This window comes from Herpailurus yagouaroundi, unplaced genomic scaffold, assembly GCF_014898765.1.
Source record: "Herpailurus yagouaroundi ecotype Mexico unplaced genomic scaffold, PumYag 410, whole genome shotgun sequence".
In the NCBI taxonomy this organism is placed as follows: domain Eukaryota; kingdom Metazoa; phylum Chordata; class Mammalia; order Carnivora; family Felidae; genus Herpailurus; species Herpailurus yagouaroundi.
The window spans coordinates 2,631,525-2,656,492 of record NW_024412627.1 but is presented as its reverse complement, the minus strand read 5'-3'; the positions used below and the strand labels follow the sequence as shown (position 1 = coordinate 2,656,492).

The window sequence follows — 24,968 nt, the reverse complement described above, 5'->3', positions numbered from 1 at the left end:
ATAGACACACACTCACACACTTAGACACACTGGAGTCTCTCCCTCCCGAGTACCTCAGGGAAGAGGTTGGCCATGGTCCGGTGACTGCAGGGGTTAAGAGGATACTGACAAAACAGGGTCCCTGAGGCTCAGAGTTTTGGGAGGTTTTCTGGGATGACCTTGGTGAACCTCAGATGCCCTTTTGGTGACCTGATTCTCTTACCTTAGCCACAGAATCCGGGGGGGGGGGGGCACATCAGACTGAGCCCCAAATGAATGTGTCTTTTTCTTCTTTTTCCCTGGGTAGAGCTCCCTGCTGAGGAAGGTAAGTTACTGGAATCTCTGGACTCTCTTAATGACACTCCTCCCCACACCCCCCACTCCCTTCTCCCCACCTTCTCCCGACTGACTCCTGGGGCAAATACCCTCCCCAAAGGTTAAATAAAGGCTGGCTGGGGGCAGGAGTTTCCAGGTACTTTCTCTGTGAGGACTCCAGCCCTTGAACAACTAACCACAACTTTGGGGAGCCGGTTTCTGGACTCCTGGCGAGCTCCCTCAGTCCTTCTCTCAGTACCAAGCGGCTTGCCCATCACCCCCAGAACCTTCCTGCTTAGGCTGTGGAAATCAGGCCACTCTCAGCCCCTGGATCCCAGCCTGCACCTGGAGTCCCAGCCATTCATCCACCAGACCTTAACCGTGGGGGCCCCCTCCCCTGCCTCTTCTCCCAGGGAAGTCCCTGTGGGAGTTGGTGATAGAGCAGTTTGAAGACCTCCTGGTGCGGATCCTTCTCCTGGCCGCCTGCATTTCCTTCGTAAGTGTGGGAGGGCATCTGGGGCCGGCCGGGGTGTGGGTCGGGGATCTGGAGCATCCACGGGGCGGCGGGGGGCGGAGCGGGGGGCTCCGGCCCCTCTGGTCCAAGCCCTCGGCATCCTGTTCCCCAAACCAGAGCCGAGGAGGGTATGGGGGGGGGGGGGCGTGCTGATGCGCATACGCCTCGGTCCTCCCCACACCCCACAGGCAGGTTTTATTTTAAGCTTTAAGGGTGTTCTCGGCCAAAACACTGAAGCTAAGCCACCCCCGCAGCTTCAAGGGCTTCGAGGGCTCGGGTTACCCCACCCAAACGCTGGGCTCCCCGGCTCAGGGCTCAGACACCGCTGCGCTCAGGCCACCGCCGCTCCCGGCATGCCCCGGGGCGCACAGCCGCTCCACCAATCCCCGAGCCTCCTGGCCCCCCTGCCCCGCCCTCTCGGCGCCGATTGGTCAGGGCAAAGACTCCCTCCCAGAGGCGGGAAAGAGCTGCTGGTGTGAGGGTGCCCCCAGATGTGCCAGAAGGCCCAGCCGGACCCCTTACCTGTCTCCGGGCTTCGCTCCGGCCCCGCTGTCCAGACTGGGACTCCTGCCCCCCCCCCCCCCCTTCACCCCGCTGGCCTGACCTTACTCGCCCTCGCCGGGCCCCTCCTAACGGCAGGACCAACACCTGTCTGGCCCAGGAGCCCCCCTCGACACCGAGCACTCCAGCAGCCCATCTTTTAGAGTTTCTTCCTTAACATCTTAGTCCTGCTGGAAGACAAGACTGGGGGCCAAGATGTCTCCCTGTCCCCTGCTCTCCGTCATGGAGGCCCTGGAGGCCCCTGAGTACTAGCTGGCAGGGCCTCCCTTCTCCCTTCTCAGATTTGCTCCTTGACATTTGCCTGTAGCTGTTGCCTGGCAGTGGCAACAGCTGGGGTGGGGTGTGTACAGGAGGCCCCGTAACACTATCCCCCCTCCTGCTCCCTCATGAAATTGGAGCTTCCCTGCCTTGGGCTGTTGGGGAGGGCTGGCGGGGGGGGGGGGTCAGCGTCTGCGAGGACCACAGAGTTTTCCCTGTGGAGTTTTGTCTCCCATGGGATGGATGTGGTTGTGGGGGGTCGCTGGCCTGGGTGTCCTGCGAGCTTTGTTTCCAGGCCAACAGCTCGGCCAGGGAAATCCGAAAGCATTCCCAGTTAAACCCCGAGCTGTACACGTCTACACCTGCACATTCCCGCTGCATAACAGCAGTGGCTGTGCCCCTATGAGTCTGCACTTTGGAGCGCGTAGGACCTCAGACATGCGGGGCTGCGGTACCCGCGTGATGCCCAGCCCTGTTGCCTCCTGCACACTTTCGCAGCCTCACTGCCTTTCTTTATGTGTTCGGGGGGCTCTATCACCTGCTATTCTCCCTTCCCCTGCTCCCAGGTGCTGGCCTGGTTCGAGGAAGGTGAAGAGACCATCACTGCCTTTGTTGAACCCTTTGTCATCCTCTTGATCCTCATTGCCAATGCCATCGTGGGGGTTTGGCAGGTTAGCAGTGACCCCGCCTCAGTCCTTACATCCTGACACTAAACATGAAGCCATCCTCCCTCCCAGTCTCCTCCTCCTCCGTCACTTCCTCTGGGCTTGCCTTGTTCTCTGTTCCTAATGCCAGGTTTGGAAAGGGGATGGAGTGTGGGAAAGGGGGGGGGGCCCCCCAGACTGGTGTTCCCACTGTCACTTGCTGGCTGGATAACCCAGGCAAGTTCCTTCACCTCTCTCAGCCTCAGTTTCCTCATTCATAAAGTGGGGTTAACAATCCTGTCCCTCAGAGTTGTGGTGAAATGTACCAGGATGAGTGTGAAGTAGCCAGCCCCGTGCCTGGCATATAGTAGCAGCTCAATAAATGTAGTTTGATTTTCCTTCTTACCTTACCACCCTCTACTTTTCCTGCCCCTTGCTTTCAGATTTTCTTTGATTCCCTTTTCTTCTCTCCTCTGAACATCCTTACCTGTTTTCAGCCATAAGTGACAGTTTCCTCGACACACACACCTACCTTCACGTGGTAGGTGTGTCTTACTCCCCTATGCCAGAAGTCAGGGCTGCATAACCTGCTCTTCCTCTGTCCTGTCCCTGTTTCTCCGAGGACTCTGGCCCCTGACCCTAATCCTCCCCAGCCAGTCCCCTCCCCTTCTACAACCTTCCTCCCTCTGATGACCCTCCTCTCCTCCACCCTATCCCTCCAGGAGCGTAATGCAGAGAATGCCATTGAGGCTCTGAAGGAATATGAACCCGAGATGGGGAAAGTCTACCGGGCTGACCGCAAGACAGTACAGAGGATCAAGGCTCGGGACATTGTCCCTGGGGACATTGTGGAGGTGGCTGGTGAGTGATGGGAGTGAGTGGTCCAGGAAGGGAGGCCTTGAGTTCAAGACAGGGAGGATGTGTATGTTGAGGGTGGGGGCCGCTGATTCTGGTGTCCGGGAGGTAGCCAGGATGGTGGAACTTTTGCCTCTCCTTCCCAGACTCCTCGGGAGGTCACCCCAGGGCACTGTGGCCACAGCACCCCTCCCCGTCAGAGTCTCAGCAGGAACAGCCAGTCCTGTCCCTGACGCTCCAGGCGGACCCCTTGCTCCCCCTCCTCTCACCCAGCACTTGCAAGCAACAGGTGGAACCTAGTCCCTGCCAATGGCCCCGTCTCCACCCCCCTCCCGAAGCCTGGCTTCCCGCTCCTTCCACCCACCCCCAAGCTTGGTCAGCTTTAAATCTTGACCTCTCAGTGCCCTTGAGGCCTCTTGAAGGGGAAGGAGTGAGGGTAGAAGGGAGAAGGGGGGCCGGAGGCTCAAGCCCCCAACCATGTAAGGGAAACTCAGGGCCCAGCAGGGAGCACGAGACCTGGGAGGAGGGAGCTCAAGGAGGGGCCCCGCCTCTTCGGTGAGGGACACTTAATGCCTGACCAGGGAGGGGTGGGGGCCGGGTGGCTAAGATTACTGGGATTCTGCCCCCTTCAGCGGTTTTTATATTGGCCCCGCACAGGCCTTCCCACATCTCTAGGGCCCTGGCATAGGGGGATGGATCTAGGCCTCCTTCCTTCCACAAGACTCCCAAGTTGCCACCATGGACAACCTGGGGAGAGGGAGGGAGGGCGGGCTGAAGACCCCGCTGCGCCATTACAGGGCCGCCCTGCCACGGTGACAGTTTGGAGTCAGTGCCATGAACGTCTATAAATATCGCTGGGGCTTGGGTGACAGGGTGTCCCGCCCAACTCCGTGGCCACCTCCTCCCTCCTCCGTCAGCTTCCTCCCGCATAGGAGGAGGGACCCTAGAAACAGGGAAAGGGAAACGGCCCCGCGAACCCTGTCCCCAGTACCATCTGTGGGACCAGGCGGGATTAGCAGAGCCTCTGGGGGGTGATTAGCCCCCCCAGAGGCCCTGAAGTCCAGGGGGGCGTTACCCGCCTTGTCAGCCCACCCACGAGGTGGTTTCCCCGTACTGACCCACCCCCGTGGATCTCCCGTGGCCTGCCCCACGCTTGCTCGGCTTTCCCCAGCCCACCCCCTATTCCTTGTTTCCTGCAGACCTCCCCTGCTCTCCCACCATCTCCCCAGCTCACTCACCGAGGCTTCCTGCCTTCCCTCAGGTGCTCAGACCAGGGCCTGGCGGGTTTCTAACGTGCGTGCGGTCGTGTGGCCTCCGCCAGGCCCTGCTGGACCTGCGCCCTCTGCCCCTGCGGCTCCTCCCTCTCCTCCTGCTTCTCCCCTTCTCCCCCTTCCCCCTTGCTCCAGCTTTTGTCCTGCTTGACACTGATTTTCTCAATTTCCATGTTTTCTCCCATTTCTTGTTGTTCCCCTGCCCCATGATTCCATGGCATTCTCTCCCCCGGATGCGCGTCCCTCAAACTTACCGTTTTCTTGAGTTCTTTTCTTGCCCTTCTCTCCTCACTTTTCTCCCTCTTGTTTCCCTTTCTGTTTTGCTGTCCCGTCACACAACTGGACCATTCCTAATTTTCCTTTTGGCTACTCGGTGCACGTTATCCAGCACGTGCTATGTGCCAGGCAGTGCCCAGGGCCCACTCACGGGCTCACAGCCCCAGGGGGAGAAAAGCGACAAGGGGGCAATTGGAATGAATGTTGGGGGGGGGGGTGCTTGCTAGGGCTTCAGCAACCCACACCAAGGGCCTGACACAAGCCCAGGGTGGGCACCCAGCCCTGGCGACCCGAAGGACGAGGTAAGGTAATGAGACGAAGATTGGGCTTTTCTTGGGAAGGAAGAAAACTCCTTCCTCAACTGACTTCACTCTTGTCTGCTCTTCCCACAGTGGGCGACAAAGTGCCTGCAGATATCCGGATCCTGTCCATCAAATCCACCACCCTCCGGGTTGACCAGTCCATCCTGACGGGTCCGGGGGCCTGGGTGGGAGGATGCTTCATGCAGGGGTGGGGGGGGGAGGATGTGATGAGGCGGGGAGCTGAGGGGACACACAGGGAGGAAATTCCAGGTGGATGACAGAGAACACCCAGCAACACGACCCACTCAGAGTGGCTCAGCTTTGTTCACTGTCGCAAGCCTGAAACAAGGGGTCATGGGAGAGGGCAGGATGTTTATGCTGATGGTCCACTCTCCAGATGGTCATTGACCCCGTCCTTCCTCATGGGCATTCAGACACCCAGAGAACTCTCCCGTTCCCTCAAAAGCCCCCAAGTGAGGAACCATAGATTCTAGGACATGACGGAGGGTCTGGATGGTTAAAACCACAGCTGCTTCTGTTTCTCCACTGGGAGAGGGAGGGTGAAGAGCCACTGAGCTTTCCCTGTGGGCCAAAGAGGCAAGGATGGGCCGGCCCGGGGCAGCTCCCTGAGCCCCTGCCCAGTGGGGTGAGGGAGGCACGGTAGGGACGTCTCCTTCCTAAGAACGTGCTCTGTCGTTGACTGTGCACCTTCACATACGTCAGCTCGTTCGACGTTCGCCAAGACCCTGTTCCGAAGTCTACATATATATTGCCTCCATTTTACAGAGGAACAGAGGTTAAGAGATCCCAGTTTATGCAGCTTGTAAGTGGTTAAGCTGGGACTCAGGTCAACTTTTACTCTAAGTGCAATGGATTTCCCATCGCTTTTTCCAGAGTTCAGACGTCCCCCAGAACGGCTGCTTGGTCCTTACCAGGCCCTGTCCTGCCAAGCAGGGCGGGAGTTAGGGGCGGGAAGGATGGGAGAAGGACATGATGTCATCCGAAAACCCCTTGGCTCCTTCTCCACAGGCGAGTCCGTATCTGTCATCAAGCACACAGACCCTGTTCCTGACCCCCGAGCTGTCAACCAGGATAAGAAGAACATGCTTTTCTCGGTGAGCCATGCAGGGCCAGCTGTCGTGTGCTCAAGCCAGAGGCCCCGGTGTGGGAGGGACATGGCGGCATGAGAAGAGATGAGGCCTGCAGTTCGGAGGATGCAGCGTGAGGGTCTCCTCTCGCCTGATTCCTCGCCTCTCATTCACCCTCTCAGGGTACCAACATCGCAGCTGGCAAGGCCTTAGGCATCGTGGCCACTACTGGTGTGAGCACCGAGATTGGGAAGATCCGTGACCAGATGGCTGCCACGGAACAGGACAAAACCCCTCTGCAGCAGAAGCTGGATGAGTTTGGGGAGCAGCTCTCCAAGGTCATCTCCCTCATCTGTGTGGCCGTCTGGCTCATCAACATCGGCCATTTCAATGATCCCGTCCACGGCGGCTCCTGGTTGCGGGGTGCCATCTACTACTTTAAGATTGCCGTGGCCCTGGCTGTGGCCGCAATCCCAGAAGGTATGGCGAGCTCTCTCTCTCCTCCCATCTGCTAATCTAATCTGCAAAGACCCCTTTTCCAAGTAGGGTAACGTTTACAGGTTCCAGGGATTGGGACCTGATTGCCTTGGGAGCTATTATTCAGCCTACCACACAAGGTCTCCCTCTCTCCCCTGTCACTGAGTCCTCACTCCTTCCTCTTCCTCCCCACAGGCCTTCCTGCGGTCATCACCACCTGCCTGGCCTTGGGCACCCGGCGGATGGCAAAGAAAAATGCAATCGTGAGGAGCCTGCCCTCCGTGGAGACTCTGGGCTGCACCTCCGTCATCTGTTCCGACAAGACGGGCACCCTCACCACCAACCAGATGTCTGTCTGCAAGGTCAGGGAAGGGGGGGCAGCTCCCTCTCCGAAGACTGCCTTTGGGATGAAATGAGCCCTTCAAAGATGGGGTTACCCCTTCCTCACTGGCAGCTTCTCATTCTGGCTGGGGAAACAAATTATCAGAGGGCAGGTAGAGTGTGATCGGCCAGCTGCGAAAAAGGCTGAGAGAGACCCCTCTGCTCACCCCACCTGCTAGAATGGTCCTCCATGGCCACACGAAACTTGAACAGCATTTCCTAAACCAGGGCTCTTAATCTTTTCTTTCTCTTTTCTCTTCTTTTCTTTTCCTTTCTTTCTTTTTTCTTTATTTACTTTTGAGAAAGAGAGAGAGAGAGAGAGCATGAGCAGGGGAGGGGCGGTGGTGGGGGATAGAGAGAGGGAAAGAAAGAGAATCCCAAGCAGGCTCTGCACTGTCAGTGTTCACGAACCACGAGATCATGACCTGAGCCGAAACCAAGAATCTGACGCTTTACCGATTGAGCCTCCCAGGCTCCCCGGGCTCAGACTCTTTGGCAGTATGGACAACAGTTGAAATGTAGAAAAGAAAATACATAGGATTCTGTTTAAAAAAATGCATCGGGTTGCAGGGAAACCGGTGATTGCAATACAGTTACCAAAACATTTTAAAAACAAATTTGTGATTTGGTCACACACAGGCTTTGGAACTAACGCATTAAGTAGCAGGAAGCCGCGATGAGCAGAGATGCTATTGTGAGGGTTCTGCAGCAATGCAGAAAGTATCTGTGATCACACTGGTGGCAAAGGCACGGCTGTTGCTAATACTGATGTGGTCCATTGCCTGCATTCATAATTGGAAGGAAATGCTCAATGTCAGAAAATAAGAGAGGTTTTTTTGTTTTTTGTTTTTTGTTTTGCCATCAAAGTTCACAGACCTCTTGGCAGAGGGTTGGGGTCGGGGGTCTCATTCATGGACCCCAGGCAGAGAACCCCGGCTCTAAGCAGAGTTCCGGGGGCTGGCATATCCAGGAAGAATAAATTGTTCTGAGAATCGAGGGCCGTGTGGTCAGGCGAGGACAGCTGTACCCTTAGCTCCTTTGGGGACACCCACATGCTTGCTGGCATTTGAAAGCCTTGGAGAACGCTGACCGTCAAGAGGGTGGATTCCGCTTTCTTTAACCCAGAGTTTTGCAAATTTAACTTGACCACAGAACCGCTTTATCTCGGAACTCGTCTTTAGCCCCATCCTTTCCCCGCTGGCTATAGCTCAGAGCAGGCTTGCTCCTCTCTGGGACCTTCCAGAGCCCAGGCTTCAAAGCCAGACCGCAGGCTTCTGCAACTGGGCTCCTGTCCTGTTCCCTAAAAATGAATTGATTGCCCTCATTTGAAAGTCTGGAGATGGCACAGGAAAATAACCTGACTTTCTGGCTCTTCCTGCAAAACTGGAAGATCTGGCCGCAAGCACCTTTTACCGTGCAGGTCGCTTTTTATTAACTGATCTGAAGGAGCCTCCAGTGGTGGCCTGCAGAAACCAATGACTTATTTTGGGGCCACTAACGCTGAACCCGGAGAATGGTGGCAAGGGAGTACCAGGAGAGGGGAGGCAAGCAGCCAGGAGTCTCCCATTAGTCTGTGAGCATGGGACAGGGCACTGGCCTTCGGGGATGGTGACAGACCTCTGTGTGCCTGCCCTTCTCCCTGTAGATGTTTATTATCGACAAGGTGGACGGAAACATCTGTGTCCTGAACGAGTTCTCCATCACTGGTTCCACTTACGCTCCGGAAGGAGAGGTGTAAGTCCCCCCAAAGCTCTCCCCTTAGCTTCTCGCCACCCCCCAGACACACACCCTCCACTTCTCTCCCTGGGGCCCTGCCTCTAGTTTTGTCCTTCTTCTCGTCTCCTCTTCTGCCCCAACCTTGTTCTCTCTCCCACCTGACCTCCATGTCAGTTGCCGTGTCCCTGACTGTCCCTCGCCGCTTTCCCCACGTTCTCTCTGCATCTCAGTCCCTGTTCTTCTCTCCCTGTCTCTTTTCCTTCCTTCCTCCCTGCCCCGCTGCCAGCTTGAAGAATGATAAGCCAGTCCGCTCAGGGCAGTATGATGGGCTGGTGGAGTTGGCCACCATTTGTGCCCTCTGCAATGACTCCTCCTTGGACTTCAACGAGGTAACCTCTCCACGCCAGAGGCAGCCCCTCCACCCCCTTCCCACTGACTCAGGCCTCCTCAGCAGGCCACAGGGGAAGGGCCTGCCTTGTCCCGAGTCCTGTCCTGGCCTGGGTGGAAGGGGGACGGCGGGCGCGAGAGGTGGGAGCGAGGGGCCGGGAGCACAGGGCACCTACTTGCTCTTCCTCCTCTGTCCTCTCAGGCCAAAGGTGTTTACGAGAAGGTGGGTGAGGCAACAGAGACGGCGCTCACCACCCTGGTGGAGAAGATGAATGTGTTCAGCACAGACGTGAGGAGCCTCTCAAAAGTGGAGCGGGCCAACGCCTGCAACTCAGTGAGTCTGCGCGCTGCCTCCCGTGGGGTCCTCCTTCACCCCGGCTCGCACAGGCCAGGATCCAGGGAACCTCAGGACACAGAGGCCCCCGGTCCGGCCCGGCAGGGCCTTGTGCCCCATGCCAGGACCCCAGTCAGCACAAGCAGACGGCCTCTCCACAGCTTTTCTTGGCCAGGCTGGCTCTGGGTGGAACCTCCTGCCCCTGGACTTTCCACCGCCAACTGCAGCGCCCCTGGATGGCACTTCCTCCTGCGTGTCCCTAGGTGGAAGGGACGGAGCTGGGCACACAAAGCACAAGCCCTCCATCGCGGTGCTTCCCCTTGTCCAGATGAACAAACTCCATTCTATGGATTAATATTTACTTAATGTGTATATCAAGTTCCTCTTCTATATTGTGTTTTCAGCATCGCTCATTCCTTTTTTTTTAAATGTTTATTTTTGAGAGAGAAAAATTATTTTTGAGAGAAATATTTTTTTTTATTTTTAAACGTTTATTTATTTTTAAAAATTTTTTTTTCAACATTTATTTATTTTTGGGACAGAGAGAGACAGAGCATGAACGGGGGAGGGGCAGAGAGAGAGGGAGACACAGAATCGGAAACAGGCTCCAGGCTCTGAGCCATCAGCCCAGAGCCCGACGCGGGGCTCGAACTCACGGACCGCGAGATCGTGACCTGGCTGAAGTCGGACGCTTAACCGACTGCGCCACCCAGGCGCCCCATTTTAAACGTTTATTTTTGAGAGACAGAGAGAGAGAGAGACAGAGAGCATGAGCAGGGGAGGGGCAGAGAGAGAGGGAGACATAGAATCCAAAGCAGGCTCCAGGCTCTGAGCTGTCAGCCCAGAGCCCAACGCAGGGCTCGAATCCACAGACTGTGAGATCATGACCTGAGCCGAAGTCGGACGCCCAACTGAAAGAGCCACCCAGGCACCCCTTGAAAGAAATATTTTTAAAATGTTTATTTATTTTTGCATGTGTGTGCAAGCAGGGGAGGGGCAGAGAGAGAGGGGACAGAGCATGTGAAGTGTGCTCTGCACTGACAGCAGAGAGCCTGACGCAGGGGCTCAAACTCACGACCGGTGAGATCGAAGCTGAGCCAAAGTCGGACATTTAACCGACCGAGCCACCCAGGCGCCCCTCACTCATTCTTTTTTTCTGTTTTTTGTATATGTAAAATGCTCATTGCTGCTTTAATATAAGCATCAGCTTCTCTCTTATTTATTGTTACTGTCATTCCTGGTTTACTCTGAAGTGTCTATGATGCATCTGATGAAAAAAGGCTCTCACTGATTTCGTGGAGTGCTTATTACAGCGTGCCAGGCTACTGGGTCTGCGTTGTCCGATGACACGTCTCTAGGAGCCCACGTGTAGTCATTTCCATTTGAATTAGTTAAGATTAAATAAAAGTAAAAACCCAGTTCTTCCCCTGCACTAGCCACATTTTCCATGCCCAATAACCGTGCTCAACTGTGCCATGTTGGATGGGTCAGATCACAGAACATTCCCATCATCACGGAAAGTTCTACCAGGTAGTGCCATATTGTGCCCTCCTGTTTCTGCTGGGCTTTAAACTGGATGCTGTAAGAAGGTGGCCCCAGCAGCCTTGGAATTCTGTCCATTTGTGCCGTAGGTACCAGCCTGAGCTTCAGTCTGAGACAGCCTGGGATCTGCTCTGACCTCCGGATCCTTTTTGACTGTGTTTTAAGGGGTCTGGGACTCTGCCCTTCAGGCACAACATCATCGTTCTGATTCCACCAGCCTCACGTCTGGCCTCTTCCTGTCTGTCTTCCTCTCTCCCAGGTGATCCGCCAGCTAATGAAGAAGGAATTTACCCTGGAGTTCTCCCGAGACCGGAAGTCCATGTCTGTCTATTGCTCCCCGGCCAAATCCCGGGCTGCCGTGGGCAACAAGATGTTTGTCAAGGTCAGAAATCAGAATGTGCCTCGGTCCTCCTCTTCTTCCGAATCCCGAGGCCCTCTCCTATCCCTGCCCCCTGTCACTGTGCCCTGGAAGAAAGACAGTAGTCTCTGAGAGACATTCTGGTCTCCTAGGGTGCCCCTGAGGGGGTCATCGACCGCTGTAACTACGTGCGAGTTGGCACCACCCGCGTGCCGATTACAGGGCCGGTGAAGGACAAGATCCTGTCCGTGATCAAGGAGTGGGGCACTGGCCGGGATACCCTGCGCTGCCTGGCCCTGGCCACCCGGGACAGCCCCCCGAAGCGAGAGGAGATGATCCTGGATGACTCTGCCAGGTTCATGGAGTACGAGGTGAGCAGACGAAGCCTCCCGTCACCCCAGAGTCATCCGCCTCACCCCTGCACCGCCCCGGTCCTTTCCTACTTCGCACGGGCCCTAGAATCACAGGACAGGACCTAGAATCTGAAAGAGCCTTAGGAATCCCCTAGTCCAGTACTACTTTGCTTGTGATCATGGACCTGTGTGAAGTGAGGCGCGGCGCTTGCAGACAGAACAGAGAGCCACTCGGTCACCGGGCATTCTTGGTTCTGCCGATGTGTTTCCAGAGTGAGGTATTCCTGATTCGAGAAGCAGGGCATAGACCTGAATTCTGGTGCAAGCGCCTTATCTTGCAGTGGACTGGCTCTCTCAATAGCACCAAAGTCCACTCCCTTCGTTTTCCAGACGGGACCCCTTGGCCCGGCAGGTAGCGTGGATTTGCTCAAAGCTGTAGACTGAGTGAGTGGCCCTCCTGAGGGCAGAAGCCACTGTCCTCTCAGCTCGAGTTCTTGCCCTGAAATGCACACGGTCTATCAGCGACGACGGGCTTGGCGGCGTCGGGCCTGCAGGCGCACGTGTGAACAGGGAGGATCTCTTGCCCCTGGGCTTCTGAGGCCCCCCTGGGATTTACACACCGGGCCCAGGGTCAGCTTTCTCCCCATTTCCCCCTGAGCTTCCTCCCCAGCTCATTTTCCGAGTCCTTCCCCAACCCTGTCGCTCTCTGCTGTCTCCCCAGACGGACCTGACATTTGTCGGCGTGGTGGGCATGCTGGACCCACCCCGCAAGGAGGTCATGGGCTCTATTCAGCTGTGCCGGGATGCCGGAATCCGAGTCATCATGATCACCGGGGACAACAAGGGCACAGCCATTGCCATCTGCCGACGAATCGGCATCTTTGGGGAGAACGAGGAGGTGGCTGACCGAGCCTACACCGGCCGGGAGTTTGACGACCTGCCCCTGGCGGAACAGCGGGAGGCCTGCCGTCGCGCCTGCTGCTTCGCCCGTGTGGAGCCCTCCCATAAGTCGAAGATCGTGGAGTATCTGCAGTCCTACGATGAGATCACGGCCATGGTGAGGGGACGGCAGGGCTGCGCGGCGGGGCCCACGTGCATGGGCGACGAGCAGTCTGCACAGAGTCCCCTGAGATGATGGTCTCGAGAGCTGGGGGCTCCGGGGGACTGAGCGGGGACCCTGGCCAGATGCACAGGGGAGGGTCAACCCCGGAGGAGGGGTGTGTGCCAGGCTTCACATCCCACCTTCGCTTTCTCCCCTCAGACAGGTGATGGTGTCAACGATGCCCCTGCCCTGAAGAAGGCCGAGATCGGCATCGCCATGGGATCCGGCACCGCCGTGGCCAAGACCGCTTCCGAGATGGTGCTGGCCGACGACAACTTCTCCACCATCGTGGCTGCGGTGGAGGAGGGCCGCGCCATCTACAACAACATGAAGCAGTTCATCCGCTACCTCATCTCCTCCAACGTGGGCGAGGTGGTCTGGTGAGCGGCCAGGGAGGGCACCGCGGAGGAACCCAGGGCTGGGTGGGGGTGGGGGGCGACCCCAGGTCCGGAGGCAGGATGGACGTGTGACCCCCTCCTTCTGGCAGCATCTTCCTGACCGCCGCCTTAGGACTGCCTGAGGCCCTGATCCCTGTGCAGCTGCTGTGGGTGAACTTGGTGACTGACGGGCTCCCGGCCACAGCCCTGGGCTTCAACCCACCAGACCTGGACATCATGGACCGGCCTCCCCGGAGCCCCAAGGAGCCCCTCATCAGTGGCTGGCTCTTCTTCCGCTACATGGCAATTGGGGGTGAGCAGGACGGGACCCCACAATCCTTCCCAACCCTCCGGGACACCTGCTCCCTGATGCAGCCAACTCGAGGGGCCCTCTTCCTCAACCAGCTGTTCATGGCCAGGAGCCCTCCTGACGCCTCCCCTCTCCCGTCTCTATCACAGGCTACGTGGGTGCGGCCACTGTGGGAGCGGCTGCCTGGTGGTTCCTGTATGCAGATGACGGGCCTCATGTCACTTACAGCCAGCTGGTAGGGAGGACAGAGGCGGGAGGAGGGTGAGGAGCAAGAGGGTGGCGTGGAGGCTTCTGTGGGATCCCAGCTCCTCAATCCTCCCCCTGCAGACTCACTTCATGCAGTGCCACGAGGAAAACGCCAACTTTGAGGGCGTGGACTGCGAGGTCTTTGAGGCCCCCCAGCCCATGACCATGGCCTTGTCCGTGCTGGTTACCATTGAAATGTGCAACGCTCTCAACAGGTGGGGCCTGCCCACCCACCCCTGCCGCTTCCCACCCACCCCTGCCGCCTCCCACCCACCCCTGCCGCCTCCCACAGGCCACCGTGTCCTCCCTGTCCTCTCTCCGCTCACCACTGCTTTCTTCTGCCCCCCTCTGCCTCCACCCGGCCTCCACCCCACAGCCTGTCTGAGAACCAGTCCCTTCTGCGGATGCCGCCCTGGGTGAACATCTGGCTGCTGGGCTCCATCTGCCTGTCCATGTCCCTGCACTTCCTCATCCTCTATGTCGACCCTCTGCCGGTGAGCCTCCTCTGCCGGGGACCTTGCTCTGCCCCTCAGGAAGCCTTCGTAGGCTGGGGCACTGACAGAGGAGGGCGTCAGACCCGGGTGGTTCCTCCCGGGGCTCTGGGCTGTCCCCTCCCTCCCGGGGGCAGCGCTGGTCCTCACCACCCCCGCCTGCCCCTCCCCCGCCCCCTCCAGATGATCTTCAAGCTCCAGGCCCTGGACTGCACCCAGTGGCTCATGGTCCTCAAGATCTCATTTCCAGTCATCCTGCTCGATGAGCTCCTCAAGTTCATTGCTCGGAACTACCTAGAGGGTAAGCCACGCCCCCCGCCTCGGCGCCCCGTTCGCCCCCGGCCCCCCCCGGCCCCCCCCCCCGCGCGGCGCAGGGGGGCGGCCCCCCCCCCCCCCCCTCTCAGCTGGGTGCTCTGGCCCCTTCCCCAGGCCCCCACTCCCCTGCACCTGTGCAGGCACCCGCAGCCCCCTTAGCCCTCTTGGCCCTCCGCGCCCGCCCCCGCCCTCCGTAACCATCTCTCTGTCCTCTCTGGCCATAGGATAACCCGTTTCCCCCTCCTCCATCTCTTTGAACCGTGTCACAGGTATCGCCCCCCTCTCGCCCTCGCCCCTAGCTGCTGTGCCCCCCGCGCGTCCCCCTCTCCCCCTCGGTGGCGCCTGAGGTCACTTGCGCTCGCTGCTCCACCTGGAGCCCCTGCTGCCACTGCCGCTGCCACGCTTCCGGGGCCAGGCGGGCTGCTGCCCTCACTGTGAGGTCGGCGGCACCCCGCCTCGGGCAGCACGGTGCGTGCTGGGCTGCGCTGCTCTGGGCGCTGAGCTGTCTGCCCGGGCTACAGTGCTGGGGAGGAGTGGGCTCTGGGACACAGGTGAGTCCAGGGGGCTGGGGAGACCCTCCAGGTGAGTGTGCCAGGGGCCGGGGGACACAGAGCCCGGGAGGGACTTTGCCCCTCCTCTCCCACCCCCTGCCTCATCCTTCCCTTTCTCCTTCCAGATCCGGAAGATGAAAGAAGGAAGTAATCAGTCCTTTTTGCCCCTTCTTCCCCGCCCTGATAGTGACGCATCTTCAGGCAGAGTGTGGCACAGACTCCCACGTGCCCTCCCCGTCCCCCCACCCCCAACGTTTTTCTGTTTATAAACACCATGGTCCCTTTCACTTTTCCAACCCCCTCAACAGCCCACCTTCCCTCCCTCCTGCTCTTGGAAAACCTCCCCTCCCCAACCCCACGGGGCTTGCAGGGACAAGGCGACGGACTGAGCTGAGCTGCTTATTTATTGAAAATAAATGACAGAAAAGTCTGGCCTGGCCTCTGTGCACATCTTGGGGCCTGGGTTGGGCCCCTGGGGACAAGCATCTTAGTGTCATGCGGTCCAGAGAGCAGCTGCCCGTCCCGGGGTGCACGGGTGGAGGGACCCGCGGCCACGCGCCAGAGGCCCCCAGCTGCCGCTCACAGCTCGGCTGTGCGTCGGGGAAGCGATGTGGCTATTACTCTGGCTCAGGAGACAGCGGCAGGAGGACCAGGACCCAGGAGGCAGCATGGCAGCCAGGAGGCCGCAGGGCTAAGCCTGCACCTTTGGTTCCCGGAGGGGGCTGGGACTCCCACCCAGGCGTCATCCTTGGGGGCAGGAGGCCAGCCACCCCTGGGAGGAGGCGCTAGAGAGACAGGGAAGCGGCGGCCCCGGCACCTCAACCCTAGGCTTGGGGAGGATGAAGACACTATCCCGAGACCCCCAAAGCCCAGGCCTCTTGGTTCAGGAGTGGGGAAAGGCAGTCTCCCCCGGGGTGGGTGGGTGCTAGCCCCTCAGGTGTCCTTGATGTCCCTGATGTCCCTGAGGGGCGCCTCATCCACGATGCTGCGCACTTGCTCCAGACTCTCGGCCTGGCGGATCCGTTCTAGGCGCACCTGTGGGGTCCGGCGAGGCAGGAGAAGGGTGCTTGGCGGGGAAACGTAGCCCCCGCCCCACCTGCCAGCCCTCCAAGGGACGAGGGCCCGGGACCAGTACACCCAGGCGCCCCATCTTCCCAGCCCACAGTGAAAGTGGGTCCAAGGGAAGAAATGGGTCCTGACAGAGTGGCCTGATGCAGCGCGGGCTGGGCAGGTGGGGCTGACACACGTGGCATGCCAGGCTCTGGGCCAAGGACTCCACGTGTCCAAAGACAGACACGCACGGCCTTCAATTTCTTTTGAGCAATAACTCAGAGGAGAGGAGGACGCCGGCCTCGGGAAGAGGAAGGGAACTCCCCTAATTGGAAGGCTGTCCTCGCAGGATCTAGAACAAGCCACCTGGATCATGCCAGCCTGATGGGAAGGGGACACACTGTACCTGCAGGGCCTGGGACAGTCGTACAAAATCCCTCTGCACCTGTTCACTGGTCTCCAGCTCAGCCTGCAGCCGCAGCACCTTGGCCCTCTGTTCTGAGAGGAGGTCTGTGAGCTGGGCCTGGGGGGACAGGACGCAGAGCTGGGGCTGGCACCAGATGGGATGGCGTGCGGCCAAGGAAACAAGATGTCTGGACAGGGGTGCCCCTTCCACACTGTCCCTGACCCTGACCTCTTCTGTGAGGCCGGAGCCCGGTGGCTACCTCGGGGTCTTCCTGCCACCCGGCCTAAAGGCGACAGAAAGGGCGGGAGAGGCCGGTGGGGGTCTCCACGCTGCCGCCCCTCCCGCCGTCATGGAGTCTGGCTCCGGAGTCCAGCCTCACCTTGCTCTGTTCCTGCTGGATCCGCTCCATCTCCGTCCTCAGGCTGCACAGGGAGGCTGGGAAGTCAGGCAGGGGCCGGACGTCAGACCCGCGCCACACCCCCCCCCCCACCGCCGCCCGGCCAGGCTCCAGCCCATACTCACCCTCCATCACCTCTGCGTGGAAAGGAAAAAAGAGAGGTCAAGGCTTGTTCTTACGCGGTCTCCTCTCTCTCCCCAACTGGTGCCCGGGTGCTCCCCTGTGGGGAGGTCAGCCTCCCTGGGGTCGAGGCCGGGGCGGCTCCCCTCCTCCGCCCTCACCTGTCTCCTCCCGCTGCACCCTCAGCTGCCCCTCCAGGCTGGCCCTGGCCGCAGTCTCCTCCTCCAGCGCCTCCCGGAGCGTCACGATCTCAATCCGGAGGCGCTCAGCCTCGTGCTCCCGGGCCTGCTGCTGGGCCCGCGCCTCCTGCCTCGTGTGGTGCACCAGCTGCTGCAGCTCCTGCAAGGGAGGCCGGTCACCCACCCGGCGGGCCGGAGGCCACAGGGGCCAGCAGCCCGATGGGGACGGGGTGGGGAAGGGGACAAAGGAACGGAGGGAGGGAACTGAAAAGGGGAAAGGACCCCCGTGGCCGCTCCCAAGGAGAGTGGACGGACAGAGCCGGCAGTGAACACGTTACAGCGGCCACACCGCCAGGGCTGGAGGGACCCGCCGGCACGGCGCTGAGGGCAGAAAGTTCCCGAAAATTGCCTAGAGCGGGACACCGTTTTGTAATGCTCAGAAAACAAAAGTTAGCACTGCGCTATTTGGACAGACGCGCATGCAGAACAACAAAAATGATACCAAAAGAGAGCAAGAGAACGACAGGGGATCCACCAGGATCTCAGAGACACTGAGAGTCCTCCACAGTCCCATGGGGACACCGAGTTGTAGGATTACCCTTAGTTCAATCAAAGGTCAGGACGGCAGAAACAGAACCCAGGGGTTTACGGGGGCGCACGGAAGGAGACAGAGGCCGTAGCTCTCAGGGTGGGCAAGGGTTCCGGGTGACCTTCAGGTTCCTAATGAACTCAGTCCACAGAGCCACGCACAGGTCAACGAACACAGCTTGGTAATAAACCAAGATGACGATGAATTCAGTTTTGTGGCTCTCGCTTCAAAATAACAAACCAGGGACACCTGGGTGGCTCAGCCGGTTAAGCGTCCAATTCAGCTCAGGTCGTGATCTCACAGTTCGTGAGTTCGAGCCCCGCGCCGGGCTCTGTGCTGACAGTTCGGAGCCTGGAGCCTGCTTCAGGTTCTGTGTCTCCCTCTCTCTCTGCCCTCCCCCACTCTTGCTCTGTCTCTCTCTCTCTCTCTCAAAAATAAATAAACATTTAAAAACTAAAAAAAAAAAAAAACAAACAACAACAGTCAAATCACTGCCTCCTTCACGTCAAGTGCTCTGCAAACTCATCTTCTCTTTACACCGAGGCTGGGAAGGGGGGATGGTCCCAGGCCAATGCTCTGCTATGCGTGGAGGATAAGGGCCAGCAGGGGGGCCCCGGGCTGTCAGCACCCACACTCCCCTTACCGGCACCAAGCTGGGCAGTGACTCCTCGTGACCCTCATCCTGTTCCAGGCCCCGGGGGGCTGAAGACAGCGGCTGCTCGGCCCGGAGTCCTTGGTTTTCCTCAGTCAGCCGCTTTACCTCGTGGCTCAGGCACTTGTGTGATGTGGCCAGCTCTGCCTGGGGATGCATAGTCAGTAGGAGGGGATGAGGGGGACAGGGTGTCGCCAGAGCCCCGTGAGGCCAAACCCTGACCCCTCCTCCTGACACCCTCCGCTGCTGAGAAAGGAAGAAGCACCCTTTATTAAGTGCCTTTGACCCCCAAGCTTCTTATACACTCTTCTTTTAATTTTTTATTTTGAGAGAGCGTGAATGGGAAGGGGCAGAGAGAGACACAGAGAGACAGGCAGACAGAATCCCAAGCAGGCTCCACGCCATCAGCACAGAGCCCGATGTGGGGCTCGAACTCACAAACCGTGAGATCATGGCCAGAGACGAAATCAGGAGTCAGATGCTCAACCGACCGAGCCACCCAGGCATCCCCTTTATACACCTGCCTCGGTGGCTTGGAGGTCACAAGTGGAGGGCCACCTCGAGTGTTTTATTTGGTCCGTGCTTTTTTTTGGTTGTTTTTAAGCTTCAATTACGTGCCAACTTTAGGGGCGCCTGGGTGGCTCAGTCGGCTAAGTGTCTGACTTCAGCTCGGGTCATGATCTTGCGGCTCATGGGTTTGAGCCCCCTGTCAAGCTCTGTGCTGACAGCTTGGAGCCTGGAGCCTGCTTCGGATTCTGTGTCTCCCTGTATCTCTGCCCTTCCCCCACTTGCACACGCACACGCGCGCGCTCTCTCTCAAAAACAAACGTTAAAAAAATTTTTTTTAATTAGTTGTCAACTTTAAAAGTCAGGAGACAGCACGCAAATACCCAGGCTTCTGGCTTCTCTGGACAAATCAGAAAACCTGGCAGCATCGAGCCCGCATTCCCATGTGGCTCCAGTCACAGAGCCGAGGGGCAGCGGCGCCCTTTGCGGTCCTCTCGGCTCGGCCGCAGCGCGCCTTCCTGTCTACACCTGGCCCGGGAGAATCACGTACGTTTCCCGGCTGGACTCGGGGAGTATCCGGTTCTGCAAGCCTTGCTTTTATTTTTTTTTTTTTTTAATTTTTTTTTTTTCAACGTTTATTTATTTTTGGGACAGAGAGAGACAGAGCATGAACGGGGGAGGGGCAGAGAGAGAGGGAGACCCAGAATCGGAAACAGGCTCCAGGCTCCGAGCCATCAGCCCAGAGCCTGACGCGGGGCTCGAACTCACGGACCGTGAGATCGTGACCTGGCTGAAGTCGGACGCTTAACCGACTGCGCCACCCAGGCGCCCCATGCAAGCCTTGCTTTTAAGCCGCACGACTGTGCACGCCAGGTCCCACCATCTCGATTTCAAGGAGCCGAGGCAGAGGCTCCAAGCTTGTGGGGTCAGTTCAGGATCACCGAGCTGGTGCGTGGGGGGGGGCCCCGTGCGAACGCAGAACCCTTGCTCTGAGCGCAGCGCCCGGTGCCCTGGAAACCCTTCGCGCGCCCGACGGACACCAACTCCAGGGCACAGCCTGAGCCGCCGGGGGGCGGGGCAGGACAGGTGTCTTGACCTTTCCACGTGCCCCTCTCGGCCAATCCCCGTCACGCTCCTCTACCTCGGGCCCGGCCCCCAGCCCTCACCATCTGCAGCTGAACCCGCTCCTGGGCCTGGCTCACGGTCCCCTGCAGGGCCCGCAGCAGCTGCTCTGAGTTCTGGACCTGGGCCAGGAGCACTTGCATCTGTGGGTGGAAGGAGGTGAGGGTGAGGTCGGGGCCAGGAGGCAGGCCGCCGCCGGGGGCCCTGCTGGGGCTGCGGCAGAGCGGGACCCACCTGCTTGGCGCAGTCCTCGTTGCTCCGTCTCAGGCCCTCCTGCAGCTCGTCCCGCTCTCGGCTGACGGTCTCCAGGTCCTTCTGCAGCTGCCGGCCCTGCCACGGATGCCGGCCTCGGTCTCAGCCTCCGAGCGGAGGCCTGCCCTCCTCACCATGCCCCTTGGGCCTGCCTTCTACATCTCGGGGTGGGGGGGGGGGCGGCATCTCTCAGCCGGTCACCCTGCCTCTGTTGCCTGAGCCCCAGTTCGAGCTCCAGGGGCGGGGGGGTGCCCGGGGAGCATCCGGGGAAGGGGGAGGTGGATGCGAGCACGTGGGCAGGCCGCTCCGCCCCCTCCACTCACCTCCATTTGCAGCTGCTCCCACTGGTTGTCCGGGACGAGCTGGTAACCAGGAGGGGGCAGGTAGATGCCCTCGGGGACCAGGGTGCCCGTGGACACCAGAGAGGCGGTCTCTTCCTGCTCGGGGCTCAGGCCCTGGCGGCTGCGGGGCAGGGACGTGCTGCCGGCCCCACCACCGAGGGAGAAGGAAGAGATGGAAGCGCTATCGTCACAGTTGTGGGCGAAGGCTTCGGCCGCCGCACCCCCGTCTCCACTCAGCTCCTCGAGAGGCTCCAGCGGGGGCGATGGGTCCCGGGACAGGGGCAGCAACTCCGTGGAGCCGTGTAAGGAAGGGGGAGGCCGGGGCCGTCTCTAGGGGAAGGGGCAGGGAAGAGGCTGGGGGGCCGGGGTCCTGCGGCGCCCCCTCTTCCCGCAGCAACCCCCCCGGCCGCCCCCTCACCTGGATCTCTTGAATGAGCTCCTCTGCCCTGAGCAGTTTCGCCTTCAGCTCCTCAATCTCCTGCTCCATGGGCAGCACGATCTCCCGAAGCTTCTCTGAGTCCTCGTGGGCCTGGAGGAAGGGAGGTTGGGCAGCAGCCGTCCACCTCCCGACTACTGGACCCCTAGGGTCTGTTCTGAGCCTTCTCTCCAAGCATGTCAGCCCTTCTAACCCTCCCAAGAGGGTGCCGGGCCTCCCCATTTTAAAGATAAAAACACAGAGGCTTGGGGAGCTTACGCGACTTGCCCAGGTCACACGGCAGGTAAAGAAGCCAAAGTCGCGACTATCTTCCTGGTACCCACTCGCTCATTCTTTCCTTCCCTGACATCCATTTTCAGTTGTTTCTTTTATCACAGAAGCTTGCATTTATAGTTGGGCGCATGCCCTAAATCCTACAACACCATCCACATTTCTCACCTTCCCTGTAACTAAGCATGGCCAGTCGACCAAGTTCCAGCAAAGGAGACGTAAATGCAAACTTCCAGGGCAACTCCTTAAAGGGAGAGGGTGGGCTTTTCTTTACTCCTCCCCCTCCTCCTCGACGGTTAGAATGTGGACATAATGGCTGGCACTCCAGCAGTCATCTTGGGCCATGAGGCAATAAGCCACCTACGGCAAGACAGTAACCTAAAAGGAACTTGGGCTCCTAGTGACTTGTTGACCTGGCATCAGTCCTGGAATGTCTACCTGTGGACTGTAAGGAAAATAAATTTCTATCTTATTTAAGCCACTGTTGGTTTGGGTTTTCAAATTTCATCCTAACTAGTACGTCCTTTAGTCCCGTCACCCCTACATTGCTAGCAATTTCTTTTTGGTCTGCTTTCAGGTTTGGGATCCTGCTGAACCTGCACAGCCAATGCAATGGTCTCTGGCCATCCCTGAATGTCACACAGGCTCCTCTATCCAAGTACAGCCAGATCTGAACCACTCACGACAACGTTTCTCCTCCTCTAGGCGTTAGGTCACCTACCCAGCTGTCCAAGACTGAAATCTGCCGGTTACCCACCCTCCCTCTTCCAATCCATGCCATTTCTACCTCTTCAATCACTCAAAATCCTGTCTCAAGCAAGCTCAGCTTAACCCTCCAAATCCCTTGCGGGAACAGTTGCAAAAGGCAGGGGAGGCCCGCGTGGCCCAAACAAAACACTTCGGTCCCATCTGAAGCCCGGGAGTATACGCTGTGCGGATGCCATGCGTTGGGTGGACGACGGCAGGACGCAGGAGGCGGGCCGGGGCTGAACTGCCATGTCTCTAGGCCCCCTGTGCTTCTGCTCGCCGCACCAGGCCTCCACCCTGCAGAGCCCTCTCCCTCACCACCCTGTGTAACTGCTCCCTAGCAACACTCTGAGCGCGAGCAGCAGCCTCTGCCCGCAAGCCGTGCGTGCGTCACCAGCCTCCTTTCTTGGGCTCCTATTTTGATCTTTGTCTTTCTACCCAGGCCGGTTACTACACTTCCCGAGCCTCAGTTTCCTCGTGCATGAAATGAGGGAACGATGTGAATTTGCTTTGAAAGATCAGCAAATCAGCTCCCACCCCCTGTTAATGACACCAGTAGTAATGGGGGGGGGGGGCGATGCGCCATAAAGATTAAGAACAAAAACCAGACCGCCTAGACAAACATTTTAGAACCAGACTGCCTAGGTTTTGAAATTCCCACTCTGCTTTGTTTATGCGCACAACCTGGGGAGACCCACTGAACTCCTTCAAACCCCACTGTACTCATCTGTGAAATGGGTCTAACGGACCGCTCTTCCAGGGGAAAGACGGGGTCTGGCCCGCAGTTATCACAGTGCCCTGTGTATGAAAGCTGTCCTGAAGTGTCAGCTCCCTTCCGCCTACACGATCTCCTTCATTTTGGAAGTAAACAAACCTGGCCAGCCCTCCAGAAAGTGGCAGGGCCAGGACCTTGCCAAGTATGGAGCCAGTACATGCCACACCCAGAATTATGACTGGGTGCCCTGCTCCCAACGAGCTGCCCGACAATCCCTGTGCCCCGTGGTCACCTTGACTGCCTCAACATCTTTCCATATCCTGGGGCTGGGGGGAAGTCACCCCAACCTTTTCCATCTGCTTCTCCAAGGAGTCCAGGGGGTGAGCCCGGGACAACAGCTGCTTCAGGCGCCCCAGCTCCCGCTCCTTCTCCTCACAGTCCTGCTGCTGCTGCTGCTTCAGAGAAGTGATCTGGGCTTCATAGCTGCTGATGGAGTCTGGAGGGGCAGGAAGGGCAGCGGAGAGGGAGGGTCAGCGCGCTGGCCCTCCCTGGGGGTGAGGACGGGGTGCTCTATCACTGCCGCTCTCTGCGAGGCAATTCACCGGAGCGATGGAGACTGTGGGCTCTGTGGACAGACAGCCCCGGGTCATGAGCCTCTGCGCCGGGGTCCTCTGTCGCAAAATGGGGACACTACGAATACACCGCTGGGTTATCAAATGAAATGACACCTGGAAGGTGTTCAGCCCTCCTCCCGGTGCATAACAAAGGCTGAAGACACGATATCTACTCCTGTTAATATGTACCAATAACGATCAACCTCCAACGACAGTAGTACGTTCTTACTCTGGGCCAGACTCCGCGTGGGGCTCTGGAACTAGAGAAACGAATCAATCACAAACCCGGACGCCAGAAGCCCACGTTCCGACGGGAAGGAAGCTGCGGAAATAGTGACAAAGCAGCGGGAGAACATCCCCAAGAGGACCACTCCGGGGTTTGTGGATCCTAGAGCACGGAGCTCTTCACTCCGCCTGCCTGGCCACGAGAGGACACCAGCAGGTGGCGGAAAGAAGGACACACTAGCACAGCACCAGTGCAAGCAGAGGCTCAGAGGTGGGAAAGTAGATGGTGTATCGGGGGCACGGTGGGCATGTCGCAAGAGCTGGGGTGAAGGCCCCCGCAGAGACGTGCTGGAAAGCGGGGACAGGGTGGCAGGGGATGGCTCTTGAGACCGTGCACGCCCTACCAAGGGGTTTGGATTTATCCTACAGGTCAGTGGGAGGTAGAGGTGATGGTGGGTGGAACGGGGCCACTTTTTAATTTTTTTTTTTTAAGCGTTTTTTAAAAAGGCTTTTTAAAAACCTTTTAGGTGAGGGGCGTCTGGGTGGCTCTGTCAGTTAAGCGTCCGACTTCGGCTCAGGCCATGATCTCACAGTTCGTGAGTTCGGGCCCCGCGTCGGGCTCTGTGCTGACAGCACGGAGCCTGCTTGGGATTCTCTCTCTCTGCCCCTCTCCGACAAAAAAAATAAACTTAAAAAAAAAAAAAAAGTACTTAACTCAGAGCCTGGCCCACAGTAAGTGCTCAATAAATGTTAACTAGGATGATGATCGTGACCGTGACAACTACAGGTGTGCCCCACTTTTCAAAAGTTCCCATTCTACCACTTTGTTTTTACAATAATCCTACATTACTACCTGCTTTTACCAGGAGAAATCAAAGATTTTCACTTTTACAAAAAATAAACAAAACAGACAAAAAGTGAAAACAGTGTGTAGTGTTTGTTTTACAGGGATCCGTGACAGAGGCAGCACATATCCGGAACAGCAAGAGTGGCCCCAGCAAGCTCCCAGGGCACTACATTCAGCCTCTGGGGGCATCAAAGCTTCGAACTGTGTCTATGGTCATCCGTGCTTTTATCTCCATTTATTTTCTGCATTCATCAGCCAAACGTCTCCTACAGTATCAGAAAAGCCTAAGAGGGGCTATTTTTTGGGTCTGGGACCACTCGAACAATTTTCCACGTCAATTAATGGTAATTGTTTCTTCACTTTACATGCTATTTTGGCTTAGAAAATTTTCATTGCAATGTTCTACTTTTACATAGTGGGGGAAACCTGTATTATCATATTTAGGACACACTTGGTTTCTCTTAGGAAGTTTTATTTTTTATTGTTTTTTTTTTTT

At 58.2% G+C, this 24,968-nt stretch overlaps 2 protein-coding genes and 1 long non-coding RNA gene across 4 annotated transcripts in view; 1 reads left to right on the top strand and 2 right to left on the bottom strand.

The window, feature by feature from the left end:
* LOC121022473 (uncharacterized) overlaps positions 1-297 on the bottom strand; it is a 4,645-nt gene extending 4,348 nt beyond the window's left edge. The window contains exon 1 of the long non-coding RNA XR_005786961.1: positions 203-297. This is a non-coding gene — a long non-coding RNA (uncharacterized LOC121022473). The remainder of the gene's footprint in view (positions 1-202) is intronic.
* Positions 1-15,433, top strand: part of ATP2A1 (ATPase sarcoplasmic/endoplasmic reticulum Ca2+ transporting 1) — a 15,807-nt gene extending 374 nt beyond the window's left edge. Inside the window, exons 2-23 of one of the 2 annotated variants that reach the window (XM_040463615.1) lie at positions 287-304; positions 708-790; positions 2,194-2,298; positions 2,994-3,132; positions 5,066-5,146; positions 6,005-6,090; positions 6,246-6,543; positions 6,736-6,902; positions 8,567-8,655; positions 8,924-9,026; positions 9,227-9,358; positions 11,160-11,282; positions 11,411-11,629; positions 12,333-12,668; positions 12,873-13,093; positions 13,201-13,403; positions 13,550-13,635; positions 13,728-13,861; positions 14,023-14,140; positions 14,321-14,438; positions 14,677-14,721; positions 15,129-15,433. In XM_040463615.1, coding sequence (XP_040319549.1) covers positions 287-304; positions 708-790; positions 2,194-2,298; positions 2,994-3,132; positions 5,066-5,146; positions 6,005-6,090; positions 6,246-6,543; positions 6,736-6,902; positions 8,567-8,655; positions 8,924-9,026; positions 9,227-9,358; positions 11,160-11,282; positions 11,411-11,629; positions 12,333-12,668; positions 12,873-13,093; positions 13,201-13,403; positions 13,550-13,635; positions 13,728-13,861; positions 14,023-14,140; positions 14,321-14,438; positions 14,677-14,681 — 2,864 coding nt within the window. In that variant the 3' untranslated portion in view covers positions 14,682-14,721; positions 15,129-15,433. The remainder of the gene's footprint in view (positions 1-286; positions 305-707; positions 791-2,193; positions 2,299-2,993; positions 3,133-5,065; positions 5,147-6,004; positions 6,091-6,245; positions 6,544-6,735; positions 6,903-8,566; positions 8,656-8,923; positions 9,027-9,226; positions 9,359-11,159; positions 11,283-11,410; positions 11,630-12,332; positions 12,669-12,872; positions 13,094-13,200; positions 13,404-13,549; positions 13,636-13,727; positions 13,862-14,022; positions 14,141-14,320; positions 14,439-14,676; positions 14,722-15,128) is intronic. The other variant, XM_040463614.1, reaches the window with a different exon arrangement.
* Positions 15,390-24,968, bottom strand: part of RABEP2 (rabaptin, RAB GTPase binding effector protein 2) — a 12,961-nt gene continuing 3,382 nt past the window's right edge. Inside the window, exons 3-13 of the mRNA XM_040463624.1 lie at positions 23,134-23,282; positions 21,037-21,147; positions 20,601-20,948; positions 20,260-20,355; positions 20,070-20,168; positions 18,388-18,543; positions 17,138-17,315; positions 16,982-16,993; positions 16,839-16,894; positions 16,460-16,576; positions 15,390-16,038 (exon numbers count right to left, since the gene is read on the bottom strand). Coding sequence (XP_040319558.1) covers positions 15,937-16,038; positions 16,460-16,576; positions 16,839-16,894; positions 16,982-16,993; positions 17,138-17,315; positions 18,388-18,543; positions 20,070-20,168; positions 20,260-20,355; positions 20,601-20,948; positions 21,037-21,147; positions 23,134-23,282 — 1,424 coding nt within the window. The 3' untranslated portion in view covers positions 15,390-15,936. The remainder of the gene's footprint in view (positions 16,039-16,459; positions 16,577-16,838; positions 16,895-16,981; positions 16,994-17,137; positions 17,316-18,387; positions 18,544-20,069; positions 20,169-20,259; positions 20,356-20,600; positions 20,949-21,036; positions 21,148-23,133; positions 23,283-24,968) is intronic.